This window comes from Hemibagrus wyckioides, linkage group LG02 (genome assembly GCF_019097595.1).
Source record: "Hemibagrus wyckioides isolate EC202008001 linkage group LG02, SWU_Hwy_1.0, whole genome shotgun sequence".
NCBI classification, from domain to species: Eukaryota; Metazoa; Chordata; class Actinopteri; order Siluriformes; family Bagridae; genus Hemibagrus; species Hemibagrus wyckioides.
The window spans coordinates 4,630,478-4,653,644 of record NC_080711.1 but is presented as its reverse complement, the minus strand read 5'-3'; the positions used below and the strand labels follow the sequence as shown (position 1 = coordinate 4,653,644).

General features: G+C 39.4%; 1 protein-coding gene and 1 long non-coding RNA gene across 3 annotated transcripts in view; one reads left to right on the top strand and one right to left on the bottom strand.

Moving 5' to 3' along the window:
• Nucleotides 1–946: 946 nt before the first annotated feature.
• Nucleotides 947–23,167, bottom strand: part of LOC131362936 (uncharacterized) — a 43,452-nt gene continuing 21,231 nt past the window's right edge. The window contains exons 4-5 of one of the 2 annotated variants that reach the window (XR_009206258.1): nt 11,512–11,636; nt 947–1,234 (exon numbers count right to left, since the gene is read on the bottom strand). This is a non-coding gene — a long non-coding RNA (uncharacterized LOC131362936). The remainder of the gene's footprint in view (nt 1,235–11,511; nt 11,637–23,167) is intronic. The other variant, XR_009206257.1, reaches the window with a different exon arrangement.
• cntnap1 (contactin associated protein 1) overlaps nt 12,246–23,167 on the top strand; it is a 37,258-nt gene continuing 26,336 nt past the window's right edge. Inside the window, exons 1-2 of the mRNA XM_058405227.1 lie at nt 12,246–12,501; nt 22,969–23,070. Of these exons, the coding sequence (XP_058261210.1) occupies nt 12,426–12,501; nt 22,969–23,070 (178 nt within the window). The 5' untranslated portion in view covers nt 12,246–12,425. The remainder of the gene's footprint in view (nt 12,502–22,968; nt 23,071–23,167) is intronic.

The following is a 23,167-nucleotide window of genomic DNA, read 5'->3' as shown; positions in this document are numbered from 1 at the left end:
TTTATTTATTTATTTATTTGTTTATTTCCTTATACCTTAATTCACTATTAATAAAAAGAACAAAATCTCCAATAATTTCACCAAAAAAGTAATATTACCATAAATGTGATATAAACTTTATGATTATATGTTATTATTATTATTATTGTTGTTGTTGTTGTTGTTGTTGTTAATAATAATAATAGTAATAATAATAATAATGTGGTTGTAACTAATTAGTTAATTAATAAGTTTATTTATTTATATATTTATTTATTTATAATAATATATTATATTAATTCGCTATTAATAATGGGAAAACCTTTCTAAATGTGATATAAACATTATTATTATTGCTATTATTATTATTATTATTATTATTATTATTATTATTATTATCATTAACAACAACAACAACAACAACAATAATAATAATAATAGTAATAATAATAATAATAATAATAATGTACGTGTTGTAATTAATTAATTAAAAATAAATAAGTTAATTAATTAATTTACTTATTTACTTCCTTGTACCCTTTGATTCAGATTGTTGTTTTGTAATTATAGTTTTGATAAATTAGAGTTTGGTAAATAAGTTTGGTAGAAAAATAAAAATATATAGAAATATAGTGATAAAGGGGACGACATTTGCTCCCCAAAGCCAAAAGAATTTGTAAAAAAAATTGTAGCAGTAACGTAAAAGTGTAAAAGTATTTTAAAAAATCTACACGGTTTCAGAAAAAGGATCATTGTAAAACTAAAAATAAAATAAATAATAATAGATAATTGAGAAAAAATTTATACAAATAAAAAATCAATTGTTAATAAAAATAAATAAAAATTAAATAAAAATAAAAAAGCTTCAATCATAAAATTAAATAACAAAAAAAAACTGAAGCAAAAATGTGTACATTTTTTATCTGACTGAAAAAGAAACATAATTTCTATTCAAAACTGTCTGCAGAATTGTCTATAAACATGGTGTGTTTTTTAATTCCAGTGATCCCTTGGAGTATTAATGTGGATTAATTCTACAGATTAGAGGAAACATCAGTGTGGTTTGTGAAATAGTCTGACTGAGAGGCTTTGAGGGTTTTTCACCAAAGCATCAGACGACAGGCAGCTGGTCAGGCCGTATGGTCGACTGTTTATTTGTTTATTTGTCCAATAAACCCAGAGACGGGGCGTGTTGTTTTAGCAGCTGTTCTCTAGGCTGAAAGATTCACGGTGGGTCTCTGTAAAGTCTGCTGTTCTGTGAAAAGAAAAAAAAAACAAGACATATTCGGTTGTTTAGGAAATTAAAAATCATAGAAATTCTGTAGTCTTTGTATAAGAGTAAGATTTAGAAGGAAAATATTTCAACCTGATGACATACACTACTAGAAGACACTGACTGGTACAGGAAGTGATGCGGGGAGTTCTTAATTTTATAGCGAACTACTTTTTTTTATCAATCCATCCATCCATCCATCCGTCGGTCCATCCAACCATCTGTCCATCCATCCCATCTATCTATCTATCTATCTATCTATCTATCTATCTATCTATCTATCTATCTATCTATCTATCTATCTATCTATCCATCCATCTATCCATCCATCCATCCATCCATCCACCCATACACCTGTCTATCCGTCGATCCATCCATCTGTTCGTCAGTCCATCCATCTATCCATCCATCCAATCCATCCATGTATCCTTTGATCCATCCATCTGTCCATTATTTTAGCATGTAGCTAAAAGATAAATAACTTAGAACGTTAATTTAAACTCCCTTAGAAAGAAAGATTTTGCCCGTCTTTGGTCTCTACAGCTGCATATGTAATGTGTTTGAACGTAAGACACTTCAGGGCTTGAAACATCCTGAAAATTCCCAGAGTTACGCAGGAAGATTTTCTGAAGATCATAAGAGGAAGATTTGTGTTTTTAATCAAAATAGGGCTGTGACAGCAATGACAGCATGTCCAAAACATTAGAGAGAGAGAGAGAGAGAGAGAGAGAGAGAGAGAGATTGTTCCATGAGATGGTTTAACATTTTTACAATAAAATAATTTTTTTAGATACAATTTTCATGTATCACATCACCGTATAAAAATTTACATCTGTAACGTAAAAAAAAAAAAAAATTCTGGCCCAAATACTAACCTGTATAATCAGAACCAGCCTTTCAGCTGGAGTTTATCGGACTCGCTCGAGGGTCCAGTACGTCACTGGTTCTGGGAATTAACCATCACTAGCACAGAGTGGATTATAAACTAACCAAATCCAGGCCTGTGAAATCTCCAGTGCATAATAATCTCTCAGATCTCCAGCGTTTAATACGTTAATGCAGGTGTACGTGTAAAAAACCCCATTCACCAGGTTCGAGGCCCTGCTTTAACTTGGGTTTGTTTACGTTCACACGCAATAAAGGAGTCACGTCATCAGTCGAGCAGTGACCCGGTTTCCCTTGACGTTTTCTGTGTTACTGTGCAGCGGCCGCCTCTGTGAGACGCTTTGCTTTGGAGACTGAGCGGTAAGTGATGACTCAGTGATGCACCGTAATGTTTTATTTCCCCCCCTCGTGTGGCGATTACGGAAAATACCCAGACGGGATCATATGATACACACACACACACACTGAGGCGTGCTGATAAGGATAGCAGATGGAGAGATAGCCACACAATGGACAATGGAGTTAAACTTATGTGGAAGCTTATAGCAATCCAGGAGGAGGTTGATGGTACACGATGGCGGTGTTGTGTAATACTGGGAAAGTCCAGACCAGTATGTTGCAGTGAATTCCTCGCGGTTACCTCCAAGAGCTTCAGGAGCAATTTTGTTCGGTTAGGTGATAAAGGAATTCTTGCCACAAATGTTCCTGTCTCTACATCCATGATTACAGACACACACACACACAACAGTTAATTCTTTAATTCTTCTAAGACTGTTTGTACATATATGAAGCCTTGTGCTGAAGACAAATTGATGATGATGATGATGATGATGCATCCATCCATTTTCTTTAGCACTTATCGTACATAGGGTTGCTGGGAACCTGGAGTTTAACCCAGAAGACTTGGGGCACAAAGCAGGGAGATAACCAGTCACAGGACACACACAAACTCCAGACATTTTAGAGATGCCAGTCTTGTCTTTGGACTGGAGGAAGAAACTGGAGAACCTGGAGGAAACCCCTGCAGCACTTTTGGGGCAAACCTCATCATTTAAATTTATGGAATTTGGCAGATGTCCTTATCCAGAGTAACTTACATTTATTTCTATTTGTTTTAAAAACATCTAAGGGTCAAAAAGCAGTAGCTTGATGGACCTGGGATTCAAACTCACAACTTTCCCATCATTAGTCCAACACCTTAACCACTGAGCTACCACATCATCATCATCATCATCATCATCATCATGATGTTTCAAGTTGGCACAGGTTTTACACAGGCTGCCCTTCCTGACACTACCCACCCATTTAATCCAGGCTTGGGTCCGGCACTGAGAGTTAGCTCTTCAGTGGCAGGTTAACGTCCTGCTCGGGAATCGAACCTAGGCCACAGCAATGAGAGCACAGGCTCCTGCTGCTGGACCACCAGGAGGCCTAAAACTAAAACCATGGATAAATCCTCAAATCTGATTGATCAGAAGGTGGTCAGAAGGTATCGGATTCAGACAGTAGTTCCAGCTGTTCCATGACTGACAGATTAATAATAATCATTACTACAGTAACAGATGATAGATTATATTTCTACGAGCTTACTCGAATAAATGAATCTCACTCGATTAAATGTTCACTGTTGAAGACGTCAGAGCAAAGCTGATTGCTGTCCAAAGCCATTTTCTCTAGCGATGGTCTCCAATTGTCTACAGCAATCCCTGGTATCCCCAGCCTGACCAGGTGGAGGCAGTAGGTAGGAGGTCTGGCGAAAAGAAGTGGTCAGGAACGCTGGTATCTTTAATTGTTAAGTTTTTCACCTTCATATTTTGGGATGCTAAATTGCTAGAACTCATGATTTGAAGGAAACAAGATACAAGATGCTTAAAGGTTCACATGTACAATTACCACAGACAGGATCTGACATATTTTTATGTACGATTTGTCTTACATAGCCACATTTTAGTCAGAAATGCCACATTTTAGGTCAACCGATTTTCCATTTTCTGTCTCACTACAGTAATCGTGTCAAAGCTGTCGTGTGTTATAATCACACACACTCTCCAGATGTAAAAAGAGACAAAGTTTTAAAATGGTGGATGATGATATTCCTGGTATCTGTGTCGTGTTCCAGTCATATATTTCTGTTAAGAGACTGCCTGGCAAAGATGGAGGAATTTCAAACATGATGGCGATCCTTTAAACATCTAACTCATCTAAATCCTGTGGCTATAGTGATGCTGGGAAATGATTCGTCATTAGTATGTAATAACCTGATAAACACAGTTGTACTGTAAGTCACACAAAAATGATGTAAAAAAAAACAAAACAAAACAAAACAAACTCCTCTGTAATTGGAGAAGATGGGTCGCGTGCGCCATCTGGTGGCCGGTTAACAATCTGCGCCATCGACTTCGACGTCAGAGCGTTAAATTCCTCCTGGGAAGTTCGTATTTACGAGTTGGAAAGTCTTAATTACGACCTCGGGTGAGTTCAAGTCACTTGAGTCGGTTAATTAACTTCAAGAAAAATATATAAGGTTTTTTTTTTCTCTGCATGTTTTGATCAATTCATGAAGCAGTTTATGTTTTATGGTTATTTCCCATTGTAAATTTCCCATTGGGATGAATAAAGTATCTATCTATCTATCTATCTATCTATCTATCTATCTATCTATCTATCTATCTATCTATCTATCTAATCTATCTATCTATCTATCTATCTATCTATCTATCTATCTATCTATCTATCTATCTATCTATCTATCTATCTATCTTTTGGTCATTTTTTCCCTTACTGACAAGCCCCCAACTCGGAAACTCGGACCTTAAAGAAAATTCCGAGTTTTCTCACTCGTAATTACGACTTGGTTGATGGCGCACTGTGCTATTCTTCAATATTACTCAATTATTCCCTGGGGGGCGTGGTTTGCTCCGCCTACTTCATATATGGAAATAAATATACATCAATAACGCCATGCATCCTAGTGGGCGGAGTCACTCCCTGGAAAACTCCGCCCCCATATACAGTGCATGAGGGCTCAGATAAGGATGAATGGATGGATCTGAAGGATAAAAATATGTGCTATGACCTTCACGGTCACTAAAACTTGAGAACAGCAGGATTTTGTGATGTAGTTCCGCTTGTGAAATAAAAATTTGGTTAGTTCTCCATTAAAGCCTATTCATAAATGCACCAGAGAGGCTCATTATGCTGTGATTCTGGCTGCAGAGCCAGGTTATGACTCTGTCTCTGGGCCAACCGCTTATTCGGCAGTGAGAAATAGGTGAAAAATGTGCTGAATGTTCAAAATTCTGTGTGCTGGACAGAATATAAATGGCCTGGACAGGCGGTGGAGCATTTCAGGTGCCAGACTGTAGCTTTAATTACAAAAACAACACACAGATCCAGGAATTTGTTCCTCTCTGTAGCTAACATTTCCGAACCAAAATAAATGACATAAGGGTTTCTCTGAAAAAGACTTTGGTGTGAATCGACGTCAGCGTGACGGAAAACACTTGCAGCTGAAAGCTTTCAGTATATGAAATTTCACACAAGAGGATGCGTGAAGAAATAAGTCATGCTTTCTTATTATTATTCTGCCAGTGTGTGTGTGTGTGTGTGTGTGTGTCTGGGCTACGGTAGAGGACATGCTTCAATTAAATGGTATGTGTTTGGTCTCTAGAGGTGTAATTTATGCCTGCTAGCGCTGTAGCAATGAATTCATTCCAGTGATGTGGAGGAAATATGCTGAATAAGATCACGGTGTGATTTTTACCGTTAAACAGGGTGCGGAAAGTATCAAGAAATTATACTTATGTGAAAATTTTACTGAATTAAACTCAACTTAACATTATGACCACCTGCCTGATATTGTGTTGGTCCCCTGTTTGCTAACCCGTCCTGCACTGTGTATTCTGACACCTTTCTATCAGAACCAGCATTAACTTCTTCAGCAATTTGAGCAACAGTAGCTCGTCTGTTGGATCGGATCACACGGGTCAGCCTTCGCTCCCCACGTGCATCAGTGAGCCTTGGCTGCCCATGACCCTGTCACTGGATCACCACTGTTCCTTCCTTGGACCATTTTTAATAGATACTGACCACTGCAGACCAGGAACACCCCACAAGAGCTGCAGTTTTGGAGATGCTCTGATCCAGTGGTCTAGCCATCACAATTTGGCCCTTCGTCAAACTCGCTCAAATCCTTACTCTTGTCCATTTTTCCTGCTTCTAACACATCAACTTTGAGGACAAAATGTTGACTTGCTTCCTAATATATCCCACCCACTAACAGGTGCCATGATGAGGAGATCATCAGTCTTATTCACTTCACCTCTCAGTGACCATAATCTTATGCTTGTTCTGTGTATGCAACCATCAGTACATGGGGATAACTACACACACACACACACACACACACACACACACACATTTCTTACTTCACTACTACACACTTTTACTGCCCTCTACAAGACTTTTAGGCTATGACACTCTCATCTACTACATTAACATAATAATACTGTTAATCAACATACTTACTGATTAAAACTTTATCACCTCTGCTACTACATCCCTAGCTTCAAGCTTAGAATGTAGCTGACTTATAGCCTTCAGTGATGCACGATCCTGATTGGTTAATCCTTTTTCTCATCATAACAGCCGGTAACCTATGCAATCTGATTAAACAAATTAAGAGGAGCGTTAGTTTGACGTTGGGGTGGTTAAATATGCAATTGTTTTAATTATGACTTAGAGAGCGGTGTTGATTGTAACATACACTGTGGAAGACTTAAGTTCAAGCCTGAACATCTGGGGAAGCTACAGATGTGTCTTTTTGCCAGTCTGATCATTCTTTTTTTTTTTATTTTAGCCTGCCTATAATGTTTCCCCAGTAATGAAACCTAAGTGTTGGATTCTCAGTGCACTAACAAGCTCCTACAGAGTTTTCTAGTCTTACTTGTTCCCTTCATGTTGTTTCATCATGCAACAAACGTATCTTAAAGCCAGGCGAGAGAGAGAGAGCGAGTAGTTGTGAAGCTAAAGAAGGGACTTTATAGATAGCTGTGCTTCACTTCTTCCCGGATGAGACACATTTTATCTCGGGAATTCAAACGGCAACGAGCAAAGCCGAATATCATTCGTAGAGCAGCAGGTCGGAGCAACTGGATGGGTTTGGCTGAGGTGTAAACTGAAACACACACACACACACATCTGCTAATGATCAGCAGATAAAGAAAATACAGAAAGGGAAGATCTGCTTTAATACAGAACCCGGTGGTTGAGATTAAAACCATAAATCATGTGATTGCATTGAGAATAACTTTTTTTTTCCCTCTGAACAATGTGTTTATGGAAGACGATCAATCCCGTAAAGCCTCGCTCTGTCTTGCAGTAGGAGAGATGCGGCTTATGAAAAAGCTTCAATCTGAACTGATTAAAACGCAGCACAAATCCCCAGCTGGATGCCCCGGTCTCACCCGAGCCCACGCCGTGCACAGTGTCTGCCCTACAAACCCACTTTCTAAAGCCAAAGCTGTTTAGATAACAGAGTCATGGACAAACTGCAACATCCCTGTTCACTCTGATCCCAATGGACTAGTTACTGTACTGCGCTGTTATTGGAAAATCTATTACTACTACTACTAATTACTATTACATCAACTACTACTACTAATGCTATTACTAGAAATTTTATTATTAGCAGTAGTACTAGTACCATTACTAATTTAACTATTTCCACTATTACTAGTATTAATTCTACAACTACTATTACTTCTACTACATCTGCTACGACTTCTACAACTATTACTACTACTAATTTAACTATTACTACTACTACTTCTACTACTGTTAATTTTACAACTACTATTACTAATTTTACACTACCATTACTACTACTACTACCACTAATTCTACAAATAATCCTACTCTTACTACATCTGCTACTACTTCTACTACTATTACTACTACTCATTTTACTACTACTACTAGTACTACCATGACTACTTATTTAACTATTACTACTGCTCCAATTAATTCTACAGCTACTACTACTAATAATTTTACTACTATTACTACTACCCTCACTACTAATGTAACTATTACTACTATGTCTACTACTACTTTTATACCTACTATTACTATTACTAATTTTATTACTACTACTACAACTTCTGACACTACTACTACTACTACTTCTACTACAGCTGCTGCTGCTGTTACTAGTTTTACTACTATTAGTAGTACTACTAGCAATACTAATTGTACTATTACTACGTCTACTATTAATTTTACTACTATTACTACAGCTACTACTACTGCTGCTACTGCTGCTGCTGCTTCAATTACTGCTATTAGTACTACAACCATCACTACTAACTTAACTACACTATATTGCCAAAAGTATTCGCTCACCCATCCAAATAATCGGAATCAGGTGTTCCAATCACTTCCATGGCCACAGGTGTATAAAATCAAGCACCTAGGCATGCAGACTGTTTTTACAAACATTTGTGAAAGAATGGGTCGCTCTCAGGAGCTCAGTGAATTCCAGCGTGGAACTGTGATAGGATGCCACCTGTGCAACAAATCCAGTCGTGAAATTTCCTCGCTCCTAAATATTCCACAGTCAGTGAATTCCAGCGTGGAACTGTGATAGGATGCCACCTGTGCAACAAATCCAGTCGTGAAATTTCCTCGCTCCTAAATATTCCACAGTCAACTGTCAGCTGTATTATAAGAACGTGGAAGTGTTTGGGAACGACAGAAACTCAGCCACGAAGTGGTAGGCCACGTAAACTGACGGAGCGGGGTCAGCGGATGCTGAGGCGCATAGTGCGAAGAGGTCACCAACTTTCTGCAGAGTCAATCGCTACAGACCTCCAAACTTCATGTGGCCTTCAGATTAGCTCAAGAACATCGCGCAGAGAGCTTCATGGAATGGGTTTCCATGGCCGAGCAGCTGCATCCAAGCCATACATCACCAAGTGCAATGCAAAGCGTCGGATGCAGTGGTGTAAAGCACGCCGCCACTGGACTCTAGAGCAGTGGAGACGCGTTCTCTGGAGTGATGAATCGCGCTTCTCCATCTGGCAATCTGATGGACGAGTCTGGGTTTGGCGGTTGCCAGGAGAACGGTACTTGTCTGACTGCATTGTGCCAAGTGTAAAGTTTGGTGGAGGGGGGATTATGGTGTGGGGTTGTTTTTCAGGAGCTGGGCTTGGCCCCTTAGTTCCAGTGAAAGGAACTCTGAATGCTTCAGCATACCAAGACATTTTGGACAATTCCATGCTCCCAACTTTGTGGGAACAGTTTGGAGCTGGCCCCTTCCTCTTCCAACATGACTGTGCACCAGTGCACAAAGCAAGGTCTATAAAGACATGGATGACAGAGTCTGGTGTGGATGAACTTGACTGGCCTGCACAGAGTCCTGACCTCAACCCGATAGAACACCTTTGGGATGAATTAGAGCGGAGACTGAGAGCCAGGCCTTCTCGTCCAACATCAGTGTGTGACCTCACAAATGCGCTTCTGGAAGAATGGTCAAAAATTCCCATAAACACACACCTAAACCTTGTGGACAGCCTTCCCAGAAGAGTTGAAGCTGTTATAGCTGCAAAGGGTGGACCGACGTCATATTGAACCCTATGGATTAGGAATGGGATGTCACTTAAGTTCATATGCGAGTCAAGGCAGGTGAGCGAATACTTTTGGCAATATAGTGTATTTATGTGCACAGGCAAGAGTGAAAAGGTTCACAATTTATTTGTGTTTGTTGTTGTGTGTGAGTCACAACAATATCTAGTCCCAAACAACTTCTGGTCACACACACAGAAGGTCAGTTAGAGTATAACTATTACCCATTTTATTACAACTATTACTACTACTACAACCTCTGCTTCTACTACTATTCATTTTATTACTATTACTACTACTACCGCTACTACAATTACTACTAATTTTAATAGTATTAGTATTACTACCATCACTATTAATTTTACTATTATTACTACAACTACTACTATTTTTACTACTACTATTACTATTACTAATTTTATTACTACCATTACTACTACAACTGCTGTTACTACTACTACTACTACTACTACTACTGCTTTTAGTTAATTTTGCTACTATCAGTATTACTATCATCATTACTAATGTAACTATTAATACTTTTATATTATTATTATTATTATTATTATATATTAATACTAATTAATATGAATTAAACTAGTTTTACTACTATTAGTAGTACTACTTTCACTACTAATTTAACTATTACTACTACAATTCATTCTACAGCTATTACTATTCCTAATTTTAGTACTATTATTACTACTACAATCTCTGCTACTACTACTACTGCTATTACTACTAATTTTACTACTATTAGTAGTACTACTTTCACTACTAATTTAACCATTACTACAACTTTAACTATTACTAATTGTACTACAACTACTACCACTACTATAACTATTTTGTTTTTACTGCTACTGCTATTCATTTTACAACTACTATTACTAATCTTACTACTACTATTACTACTCCAACTTTAATTTTTATACTACTACTACTATGAATATTACTACTACTTCTACTACTACTACTAATTTTTACTACTACTACTACTAATTTTTACTACTACTACTACTAATTTTACTACTACTGTTGCTACAACTATGAAAATTACTACTATTACTACTACTAATTTTACTGCTACTACTACTGCTACAACTATGAATATTACTTCTACCACTACTAGTAATATTACTACTACTACTATTACTACTCTCTGGTTGGACAGCAGGGGGGTCAGTACTGGTGACAGTAGAGTGAGGGGTTATACAGTCTATAAGCTGTGGTATGAATGTCTTGGTTTGAGGCTTCACAGTACAGCGAATGTGTTTCTGTCTGTTACTGTAGCGACGTCTCTGATTAGCCAGTGTCTGATCTATGGGATGTAAGTTAATGTCCATAATGTCCATAACTACTCATTGTTCACACCACCTCCAGTGTATCCAGAGTATCCTATAACACAGCTGTCCTTTTCTGGAACCTTTCACAATGATGTAATTTCTCCACCAGCATTATCGGGTAGGACACAACACCCACACGTTAAACACTGCAGTCAAGCATAAATAATATACACTTTCTTCTGTCACAGGCTTTCTAGTAATGATGACAATCATAGACCTGATCATAGACCTCCTGAAATCCACTACCACCTCCATTACCTTGCCATCATTTAGCTGCAGCCGGCTTTTTGTACCACTCCACCAAGGCCCTGTGCTCATCCTGCTCCCCACCTCAGTCGTAATGCCACACAAACTACGCTCTGGCTGTTAGGTTTCCATTAGCTATGAAATGACGGATTCATTCACCTGCATCAGCTGGAGTTTCAGCTCTCTCTCAGGCTGTATGGTGTGGTGTTGAAACACTCGAGAACATGATCCTCAGTGCTGCCTGACAGAGATATGGAGGATGTCCTGCTCAGCAAAAAACCACACTGTCTACAGATAGATAGATAGATAGATAGATAGATAGATAGATAGATAGATAGATAGATAGATAGATAGATAGACAGACAGACAGACAGACAGATAGATAGATAGATAGATAGATAGATAGATAGATAGATAGATAGATAGATAGATAGATTTACTTTATGTGGGATTTAACTGTAGAGTAAGAGTTGATCAACACAGACAGACAGACAGAGAGATAGATAGATAGATAGATAGATAGATAGATAGATAGATAGATAGATAGATAGATAGATAGATAGATAGATAGATAGATAGATAGATAGAGATATTCTAAGACATCAGTATTTTTTCAGCATTATAAGTGACAGTTCGGATCCCGTTTTTTTTTTGCTCTGTTTGTTTCCCTCTAACTTCCAGCACTTCTATTCAGTGTATAGGATAGATAGATAGATAGATAGATAGATAGATAGATAGATAGATAGATAGATAGATAGATAGATAGATTTTCAGCCTTAAAAATGATAATACATCTCCGCATTTTCTTTGCTCTGCTCGTTTCCCTCTAACTTCCAGCACTTGTGTTGAGTGTAATTGTGTGCGCGCTCCCGCTAAGTCGCAGCATCAGCACCGTGCACGCGGCCGGCCGGCAGAGCACCTGGAGCAGCGCGAGTTAAAGTTACCGAAAAAGCGGAGGAGCCGTGCAAAAGCCAGACTCCGCTGCCCCGTTACCCCCGGAGGTGTGGACACTAATGATCTAATCAGAGGGTCGATCCGAGGGGAATCCGACCCCAGTGGAGCGGGAGAGGAAGATGATGGAGCTCAGAAATGTGCGGTTACTCCTTCCTGGCCTTTTGCTCTTCGTCGCGCTGCATCGCTGTTCGTCACGTAAGTGTCGCAAGATTACGTTAAAGATTTTTTTAAATGCAATGCACGGCTCGGGGCGCGTGCTTAGAGAAAGATTTAATGTGTAAGAAACATTTAAGACCTGAAATTTGAAGTACCACACCTTTGCATGGTTCATTTTCATTGCCACTAAAAGTGTGGCTATTTATCTATTGATTTTTATTTGTAGATGTGGGTTTTGTTTTAAGGATCCGGATTGTTTTGTGGTCGCGAGATCAAAAGTAAAAAAAGATAGAGAAGGAGAGAAGGAGTGTGTGTGTGTGTGTGTGTGTGTGTGTGTGAGAGAGAGAGAGAGAGAGAGAGAGAGAGAGTGCTGTCCTGCGGTGGGGCGCGCGCGGGGCTCTTTTCTGCATTGCGGTGCTTCCTCGCGCCCGCACGCAACTTTCCGTGGAGCGCATCCTACACCAGGAAGGACACTGTGCACCCCTGCAATTCATACAGAATAATAAACAGCTGTCATCAGCCCTGAACGCTTACTGTTCAGATATACAAGACAAATAAGATCCGTTTTAGACGTTTATTTATATAATTGCGTTTTAACGGAGCTTCCGATGGAGCGTGCGGCATCACCTGTCCGCGAGGACGGGCTCGTGCGTTTGCGTGACGTGTAATGCAGAGGAATCCGCTGACTGGGAACTTTGCATGCACAGAAACGCTCAGAGGTGGCTGCATGTCTTTTGCAAAAGGGGTTGAATTTAAGGACTGTCATCATGATAACAGTCTGATTAGTGTGTGCGTGCGTGCGTGTGTGTGTGTGTGTTTGGGATGGGTATGGGAGTGGCGATATGACCAAAAAAAGGAGACGTATATCACATCCTAGAACCAGTGGCGTGTCCTGGTCACTTTTAGAAATATTTCCAAGAGAAGAGCAGAATATTTCACGTACCGGATGACCGTCAGGAAAAAATACAACCACAAACATGCACGTGCAGTGACACTGATTCAAATAAGTTTAGGTATAAAATATATATATGGCTCTGATACAAGTAGTGAAACTACACATGAAATAACTACAGAAGAGGAAAAATAAACGTGGAATTTATTTCAAGATTTCCTGGAAAGAAATAAAAAGCGAATAGTCATGAGCAGCGAAATGAGCTCATCACGTGACTTATGTATCTGTACATTTGTGCAGCTTTGTCTTCCTTGTGAAGTGACTGAGTGCACTGGGATGAGTAGTTTGTGTAACACAGTAAAGTGAGATGAGCAAAATGGCCAACGGAAGATCTGTTTCAAAGTCTAATGGCCTGTGGGAAGAAAGTGTCCAGAAATCTGGTGGATGAGGGCTGTAATGTCTTGACGCTATCTGTTAAGAGCTGCATATCCAGATCTGTATTCAGGTTTAAACCCAGAGCAGGTGTGGCTTAAACCGTACTATTATGACCCGTGTTTCTTTGCCCCAGGAAACTATAGAGCACTAGCGGTAGAAAGAGGTAGAAAGAGCAGTTCATCAACAGTTCATCAGCCTCAGCTACATCACTCCATGTTTTGGTCTCAGATAGAGATGTACACAAGACTGAGTGACCCTGACCAGGCAGTTCCTAAGGATCACTGTGTTTATTTTATTATTACTATTACTTTATTTGGATAACTATAAATGCCATTTTATCTATTTACCCCTTATTACACAACAAAAACAAAGCCAGGTACTGTAAATAAATACAAAGAAAAAGGCAGTTAAATTCATAGTTAGAAAAAAAAAACCCTCCACTAATACACTTTATTATGGACATCTATACACTTGGACATCCATGTAATCTAATCAGCCAATCACATGGCAGCAGAGCAATGCATAAAAAACATTCAGATACACGTCAAGAGCATGGACGCTGGTGTCAGGATTTCAGAAATCACACAAAACTCTCAGTCTCTAGATTTGATACAGAATGTTGCAAGCTGAGGCAGCTCTTTGAGTGGAAACACCTTATTGATAAGAGAGGTCAGAAGGATATACACTATGTTGCTAAAAGTTTTGGGACACCCCTCCATATCATTGCATTCAGGTGTTGTTTTTCAGGGCTTGGGCTTGGCCCCGTAGTTCCAGTGAAAGGAACTCTTAATGCTTCAGCTTCAAACCAAGACATTTTGGACAATTTCATCCTCCCAACTTTGTGGGAACAGTTTGGGGATGACCCCTTCCTGTTCCAACATGACTTTAAGGTCCATAAAGACATGGATGAGAGAGTTTTGTGTGGAGGAACTTCACTGGCCTCCTTGAAGACTTGTGACCTCAACCTGACAGAACCTTTGGAATGAATTAGAGCGGAGACTGTGAGGTCTTCTCATCCAACATCGGTGCCTGACCTCACAAATGTGCTTCTAGAGGAATGGTCAAAAACTGCCATAAACACACTCCTAAACCTTGTGGAAAGCCTTCCCAGAAGAGTTGAAGCTGTTATAGCTGCAAAGGGTGGGACAACTCCACATTATATCCATGTGCATGTAAAGGCAGACGTCCCAAAACTTTTTAGTGTAGTAACTCATATAATCACTGTTCACAGTCATGGTGAGCAGAAAAGCATCTCAGGCATTGGTTGTGGATGAGCAGAAGCCTACTTCAGGTATCACTGGTACAGAGGCATTCATGATTTAGGTTTACACTTCACCTGAAGTTCAATTGAAGCATCTCATATTTTTTTGCTTCTCAACCCCGGTGCAAAAAGCCAGCGTCTCAGTTTTACCAGCTGCTCACAGCCGAGAGTGTTGTCCTGTGGAAATAGGAAACCAGTAATGGAATGCTGGAGATGCTAGAGAAATGAACCTATTGTGGAGGGATGACACAGCACATAGTCAGCTTTTATGTCTTATAGCGTTAATATTTATATTAAAAGTGACAGAAACAAAGCAAGAATACATACACGACAATTACAACCATCGTATAATGATTTTGTTTTAATTTGTAATAATAAGATAACACCTTAGGGTTTGGTGCTGTTGGGTCTCTGATACACTATTAGAGTATTAAGTATTTGCACCCCTGTCCATCATACCCATATGTGGTTCTTGCACACACTGTGTTTGTAGCTTTAGAGCTTCCCTTGAACTGACATGCACAAACATGCCAATTTTAAAGTGGAAGAACATGACCTCAACCCCAGCTGAACAACTCTGGGATAAACTGGAACACACACTGCACTCCAGAGCTCCTTATCCAACATCAGTGCCTGATCTCACAAATACTCTTGTGGCTGAATGATCGCAAATCCCCACAGTCATGCTCTAACATCTAGCAGAAAGACTTTCCAGAAGAGTGGAAGTTGAAATTGGAGACATAAATCTGGAATGGGATGTTCAAAAAGCATAGATGATATGATGATCAGGATTAACCTTTGACTATATAGTGTACCTTATAATGCTGTGGTGTTTATATAATAGTTATATACCAGTTATAGCTCTCAAAGGCTGTGAAATCTCTCCAGAACCTGCACGGATGTAGGAATGTTCTAGAAACAGAAAGCGACTTATTGTGTGTTTGTTGGGTAACAGAGCTGCATCTATTACATGCTCTGTCAGAGGGAAGAGAGCTGTTGGGTTGTGCTGGGAATTAGGGACGTGTCTGTCTGTGTGTGTGTGTGTGTGTGTGGGAGAGAGAGAGAGATAGAGAAAGAGAGGCAGATAAAGACCTAGGCAGGGTGTGACAATAGGAATCAATGCCAAGGTCAAGGGAGAATTATTGTGTGTGTGTGTGTGTGTGTGTGTGTGGTAGCACCTGTGTTGAAAGTGCTATTCTTAAATCTGTAGATAGAACTGTTTCAGTCTTCCTATAGCCTTCCTCCTGGCTGATGCATCATAATCGTGTGCTAGAAAAATCTGAAACAAATCCTGATGTAACCGCTAACCCGGCTCACCCGTGTGATATTCCAAAGGCAAGTATATACCTCGGATATTCTCCAGGGACAAGCAGGCTCTTTTAAAAGAGTTCATGTGAGGCAGCTAATGTGGTATGCAGACTCACACTCAGGGCAAAAGTGCTGCGTCAGCCTGGAGAAGTGGGGGTGATTATGTGTGTGTGTGTGTATGTGTGTGTATACGTGTGAGCTTGCACATGCTCTGTCAGCACAGTGTGGGATGCAGGATTCTCCTTCACGCCAGCTGTTATCCTCTCCCCTTGGCTTTGACTGTGAGAGCCGAAGAAAGCATGAAGTCAGGACACACACATATATATACACACACACAGACACACACACACAGACACACACACATGCACAAGGAGAGAAGGAGATGTGACGGAGAGGCAGGGAGGGAGGGAGGGAGGGAGGGAGAATAATTTTAGAAGCTGAAAGAAAGACGACGCCCTTCTGTGAACTTGGAGTGCAGGAGAAAAGGAGAAAGGGGTGGGTCTCTCTTTTAGTATGCAGAGGTGTGTGTGTGTGAGTGTGATACATAATTGCAAATATGCTTCTGTCCATCCATCCATCAATCCATCCATCCATCCATTTATTTATCCGTCTGTCCATTCATTATCCGTCCATCCATCCATCCATGCATTAATCTATTCATCCATCTATCCATTCATTATCCACCCATCCATCCATCCATGCGTTAATCTATTCATCCATCCATCCATCCATCCATCCATCCATGCGTTAATCTATTCATCCATCCATCCATCCATCCATCCATCCATCCATCCATGCGTTAATCTATTCATCCATGAATCCAGTCATTATCCAGCCATTCATCTATTAGTTCATCCATCCATCCATCTATCCATCCATCCATCCATCCATCCATCCGTCCATTCATTTTCCATTCATGGATTAATCTATTCATCCATCTATCCATGCATTAATCCGTCCATCCATCCATGCGTTAATCTATTTATCCATCAATCCAGTCATTAACCATCCATTCATCTATTAGTTCATCCATCCATCCATCCATTAATTTTCCATTCATGAATTAATCTATTCATCCATCTATCCATTCATTCATCCAGCCATGCATTAATCCATCCATCCATCCCTCCATCCATGCATTAATCTATCCCTCCAGACATGCATTAATCCATCCATCCATCCATCCATTCATGCATTAATCTATTCATCCATCTATCCAGTCATTATCCTTCCATCCATCTATCAGTTCATCCATCCGTCCGTCCATCCATTTATCCATCCATCAATGCATTAATCTACTCATCCATCTATCTATTCATTATCCATCCATCCATCTATCGGTTCATCCATCCATCCATTCATTTTTCTAAAAAGCAATAAAAAAACTGACACTGGAGACTCCTTCCATAAATGTTAGAAAAAATGTCACCATATCAACAATTACACATTTTTTAATCCACTGTACAAATTTGTTACCATGGAAATGATGATATATTAGAATGAACACATTAACCTATCATTTGTCATGCAGCTGAAAAAACTCATGTCTGCTGTTAAAAAAGGTAATTATCACATTTTGTCCAATCAGAACCAAGAACTCTGCAGCACTGTGGTGTAAATAGTATGATACAAATAAATAAATAAAATGACCGCTTGGTCTGATTTAAGAGATGCTTCAGGAGAGTCTGGCCGGAACTGGCGAGTCCTGACACGGCTGATATCATCTGTAATTCTGAACACTGATACTGAGTCACTGAAAGGTTGCAAATTAAAATCCATGCACTGCCAAAGTGCCAGTTTGGGTCCTTGAGAAAAGCTTGAAAAGTGATTCTGCCTTAATTGTCTTAAAAGACACTTAGGATAAAAAGATTCTGTGTTATATTCACAGAGTTAGAAAGGTCTCGAGAGTTATTCTATTTTTCAGGTTTAATGAATGATACTGCAATGATTCCTATGGACACACTCACCGGATATAATCGATTCACTTTAATACAACAGTGAATCAACAGCGTGAAGAATGGGTTGTTACGGACCAGCTGTGATTCAGTGGCAAAGACACACACACACACACACACACACACATGACTGCTTTCCTCTTGTACTTCTGCTGAAGGTCAAACACTAGCCACTCAGGCCTCTGTCATTGTTACACCATTAAATTATTAAATGTAATTTCATGCACTGAGAGATGATGTTTCATCCTATCATATGCTATCTATCTATCTATCTATCTATCTATCTATCTATCTATCTATCTATCTATCTATCTATCTATCTATCTATCTATCTATCTATCTATCTATCTATCTATCCATCCATCCATCCATCCATCCATCCATCCTTGTGGTCACATTTACTCAACTATCTATATATCTATATATATATCTTCCATATATACACTACTCACAAAAAGTTAAGGATATTTGGCTTTTGGGTGAAATTTATGGAAAATGTAAAAAGTTCATGCTACAGTGATATTATATCATGAAAGTAGGGCATTTAAGTAGCATGCAATGGTGATTTCCTCATCTCAAACAATTTATTGAAACAAAAGCCAACAACAGTGGTGGGTATACCACAACAAAAAATGTCAATTTTATTGTCATGTGTCACACTGGACCCAGGAACAGAGACTGGAGGGCAGATGGTGAGTAACGTGGTGGTGCTTTATTATGCAAACAGTGCAAACGGAAAGCAAACTGAAAACGTAACTTAAAGAGTCTTATCTGAGCAAGTAGAAGGCGAACGAAGATATTTCCCCACACGGTGAGACTGGGCAGAAGCAGCAGCTAGCGAGTCGTAGGGCTTGGGGGAAAGAAGTCATGAACATCACATAGTAACGTTAATACTAGCCGCTGCTCGTGTGGTGAGAGGGAGATAAATAGTGTGTGAGATAATGAGTGTCAGGTGAAGGTGTCAGAACTCCGGTGATGGAGGGCGTGGTCGCGAGGTTAAGGTGGAAGCCCCCATGACATCATGTGCCCTTGACCATCAATTACAGCTTGACAACGATGTCTCATGCTGTTCATGAGTCGACTTATTGTCTGCTGAGGCATGGCATCCCACTCTTCTTGAAGGGTGGCCCTCAGGTCATTGAGGTTCTGGGGTGCAGGGTTACGAGCCTCTACACAGTGACTCAGCTGATTCCATAGGTTTTCTATGGGATTCAGGTCTGGAGAAAGTGCACTCCATTTGAGGTACCCCAGCCTCCAGCAGCCGTTCCCTAATGAAGCGACCGGTTCCGGAGGGCACTGTTCACAATGAAGCAGTCATCAACGTGGGATGTGGCCAAAGGATGTCCACTTCTATGCCTTTCTGTGACTCTTCCAGTCTCTCTGTATCTCTGTCACAACCTGCTGATGACACTCTGTGACACTCTAAGCTCAGTGGCCACTTCCCTCTGAGAACATCCTGTTTGAAGCCTCGCAATGACGAGGTACTGTTGATCAATTGTTAGGTGTCGTCTTGGTCTCATGATGTCAAAATGTGAACAGCATGATGAAGAGGACTGTTTAAATACCAATTCTAATTGAACCAGAAAATTTATTGGTCGATTCATGGATCAAACACCAGTTGTGAATTTTGCCGTTAAGCACCTCGTTAGAGAACAGCAAATTATGCAAAAAGTACTGAAACACTGAACAGTTGGACATGTGCATCCAAAAGTATAGAGAAGGTCAAATTAAGTTCACCTGCATCCTGAAATTTCACCCGAAAGCCAAATATCCTTAACTTTTTGTGAGTAGTGTATATTCATCTAAACATTCCATCCCACACCAATCTACCACCCTAGAGAGCCAACACCATGTCTACAAATAAGTACCATCCATCCATGCATCCATCATTTATTAATTTTTCTATATATCCTCAAAATATATTCATGTGTCACAGTATGCAGCACATATCCACCTGTCTAGTCAGTCATCCCCCTTTCTGTCCATTCATTTACCACATATCTATCTATCTATCTATCTATCTATCTATCTATCTATCTATCTATCTATCTATCTATCTATCTATCCATCCATCCATCCATCCATCCATCCATCCATCTATTTATCATCCATCTGTTTATTCACCCAAACATTCATCCATCATTCATTTATTTGACTACTTATTTCTTTTTTTATTTACAGTTAGTCTATCAATATATCAGTGACAATCAGTTTTTCTATAGCTTTATTCCATTCATCCAGTCACACAACCTCAAGTTTATACTAGTGAACCACCATCAGCCATCCCTTTCTCTACCAATGCATTTGCCATCCATCCATCCATCCATTCATCCTTGCAGTCACATTTACTCACCTGTCTATATACTGTATGCCTCTCTATACTAATTCATCTAAACATTCCATCCCACACCAATCCACCAACACCATGTCTACATATAATTACCATCCATCCATCCATCCTTCCCTTTGTCCATCCAACATTTATTACATTTTCGATTCATCCTCAGTGCATATTAATGTATCCCACTATCCATCTATCCATCTATCTATCTATCTATCTATCTATCTATCTATCTATCTATCTATCTATCTATCTATCTATCTATCTATCTATCTATCCATCCATCCATCCATCCATCCATCCATCCATCCATCATCAATATCCAGGCATTCTACCATTCAACACCAATCTACCAACCTACAGAGCCAACACCATTTCTACCAATTCTTTCTACCATGTTCACAAATAATTGCCATCCATCCATCCATCAATCCATCCATCTTTTTATCCTTAATCCATATTCATGGATCCCATTATCCAGCATGCATCCACTTTTTCATCCCTTTTTTAACTATTCATTTGCCAAACATCCATCCATCTGTCCACCCATCCTTCCATCCATCCATCCATCCATCCATCCATCTATCTAACCATCCATCATTTATTAATTATTAAGGCTACTTATTTCCTCTTTATTTACAGTTGGTCTGTCAATCCTTTCATTCATAGTCACTTTATCTATGTATTGGTTCTTATCCATCAACTCACCCAGAACTCAACCACCCATCTACCAATCGATCCATCCATCCATCCATCCATCCATCCATCCATCCATCCATCCATCCATCCATCCATCCATCCATCCATTGATGTATCCATCCAGCACCATAACCTTCTTCCATCTATTCATTTAATCCATTCCTCTGTCTTCTTTAGTCAATTGGCTCTCTTTATCTCTTTATTTAAATCCTCTGCCATATTGAGAGTAAGAGCTGCTAAACGGAGATGATGAGATGCTGTTTATTCATACAGGAATAAACGAGTGCTGCGGAGTGTGAGGGTGAGGGTTGAGTTTATCAGACACTTCTGTTTAGATTAGGCTGAATTGTGGCTGCTTCTAATTGAGATGGCGATTTATATAAGTGAGGAAGTGATGCTATGCCACTGAAAAAGAAAAGTCCTGTATTACTGCACACATATCCTCCTGTACTGTAACACAGACAAGGGAAGACATTTTGACCGTGAACATTATTGTCCTTAATACAGATAGATGAAACTGGGTTGAAATGAGATTGGGAATTTGATTGCCTTAGACAGATCTACAAGGATTCCTGTGAGAGGTGACGAATGATTAGTGGTAGAGGTTAGATTCATTTCAGCCCGTGTTATGACAAAAAGTAGGCCGTTTACTTGACATGGTAATAGCAACATTTCATCACACACAGCTTTAATACTAAAAAGGGAGTGTCACCTTGTGTCTGGATTGATCTTCGTCCATTAGTGTCCAGTAAAAGTAAGGACATTAGCATTCAGTCAGCATTACAGAGCAGTTCAGCCACGGAAATAGTCTTCACCAACACATAGTCTAAAATCTTAAAATATCCTACAGCCTTTTGTGCAAGACAATCACTGACAATCCAATGGTAACAATCCAAAAGCTTCATTTATCCATACATTCATCCATCCATCCATCCATCCATCCATTCATCCTCATTTATCTGTCTGTCCATCTGTTTAAATATAGTATATCTGTTACCCCATCATCCTGGATGCTGAGTATATGTCCATTTATCAGTCCATCTAACCATTCATCCATCCCTCCACCCATCCATCCATCCTCATTTATCTATCTGTCCATCTGTTTAAATGCTGTATATCTGTTACCCCATCGTCATGCCTGCTGAGTATATGTTCGTTCATCATATCTAACTAACCATCCATCCATCCATCCCTAGATCCATTCATCCATCCTGTCTGTCTTTGCATTTCCAAAAATATATTGCTTTACTCCTCTTTCATATTTTGTCTCATTATCATTATCTTTTTACACAGTTATCCAATCAGTTTGTTTGATTAATATTTGATTTTGATCATGTCCAGTATGCTCATTCATGTCTTCATTTTTGAACAATAATCATGCCTATTTATCAGTTACTGTTTAACATGTGATCAGCTCTGTAGCCACTGGGCTTTCTTTTAGTTAACATACATGGAAATTGGTTCTCTGTTCCCTGCGGAATATATCAATCTGATGATATCACGATTTTTTTGTCATGAACTAAAGTACACAGATAGTCTAACGTCATACTAATATCTCAATCTATTGTAATTATTGATGTCTGTCTGTCTGTCTCTCTCTCTCTCTCTCTTTCAGGACCATGTTTAGATCCAATTATTTCATCACTCTATGCCTCCTCATTCTGGGCTTCATCCAGATACAATTTTCTCTACTCTGCTCATTTTTCCAAACTCCATGGTAAGTCGCCAGATCAGGGGCTAATTACATTAAGTGCCAACACATCTTGCCAGTAGATTGTGCAAGCATGAAATGAAAATGGCAGGATAAATATAAC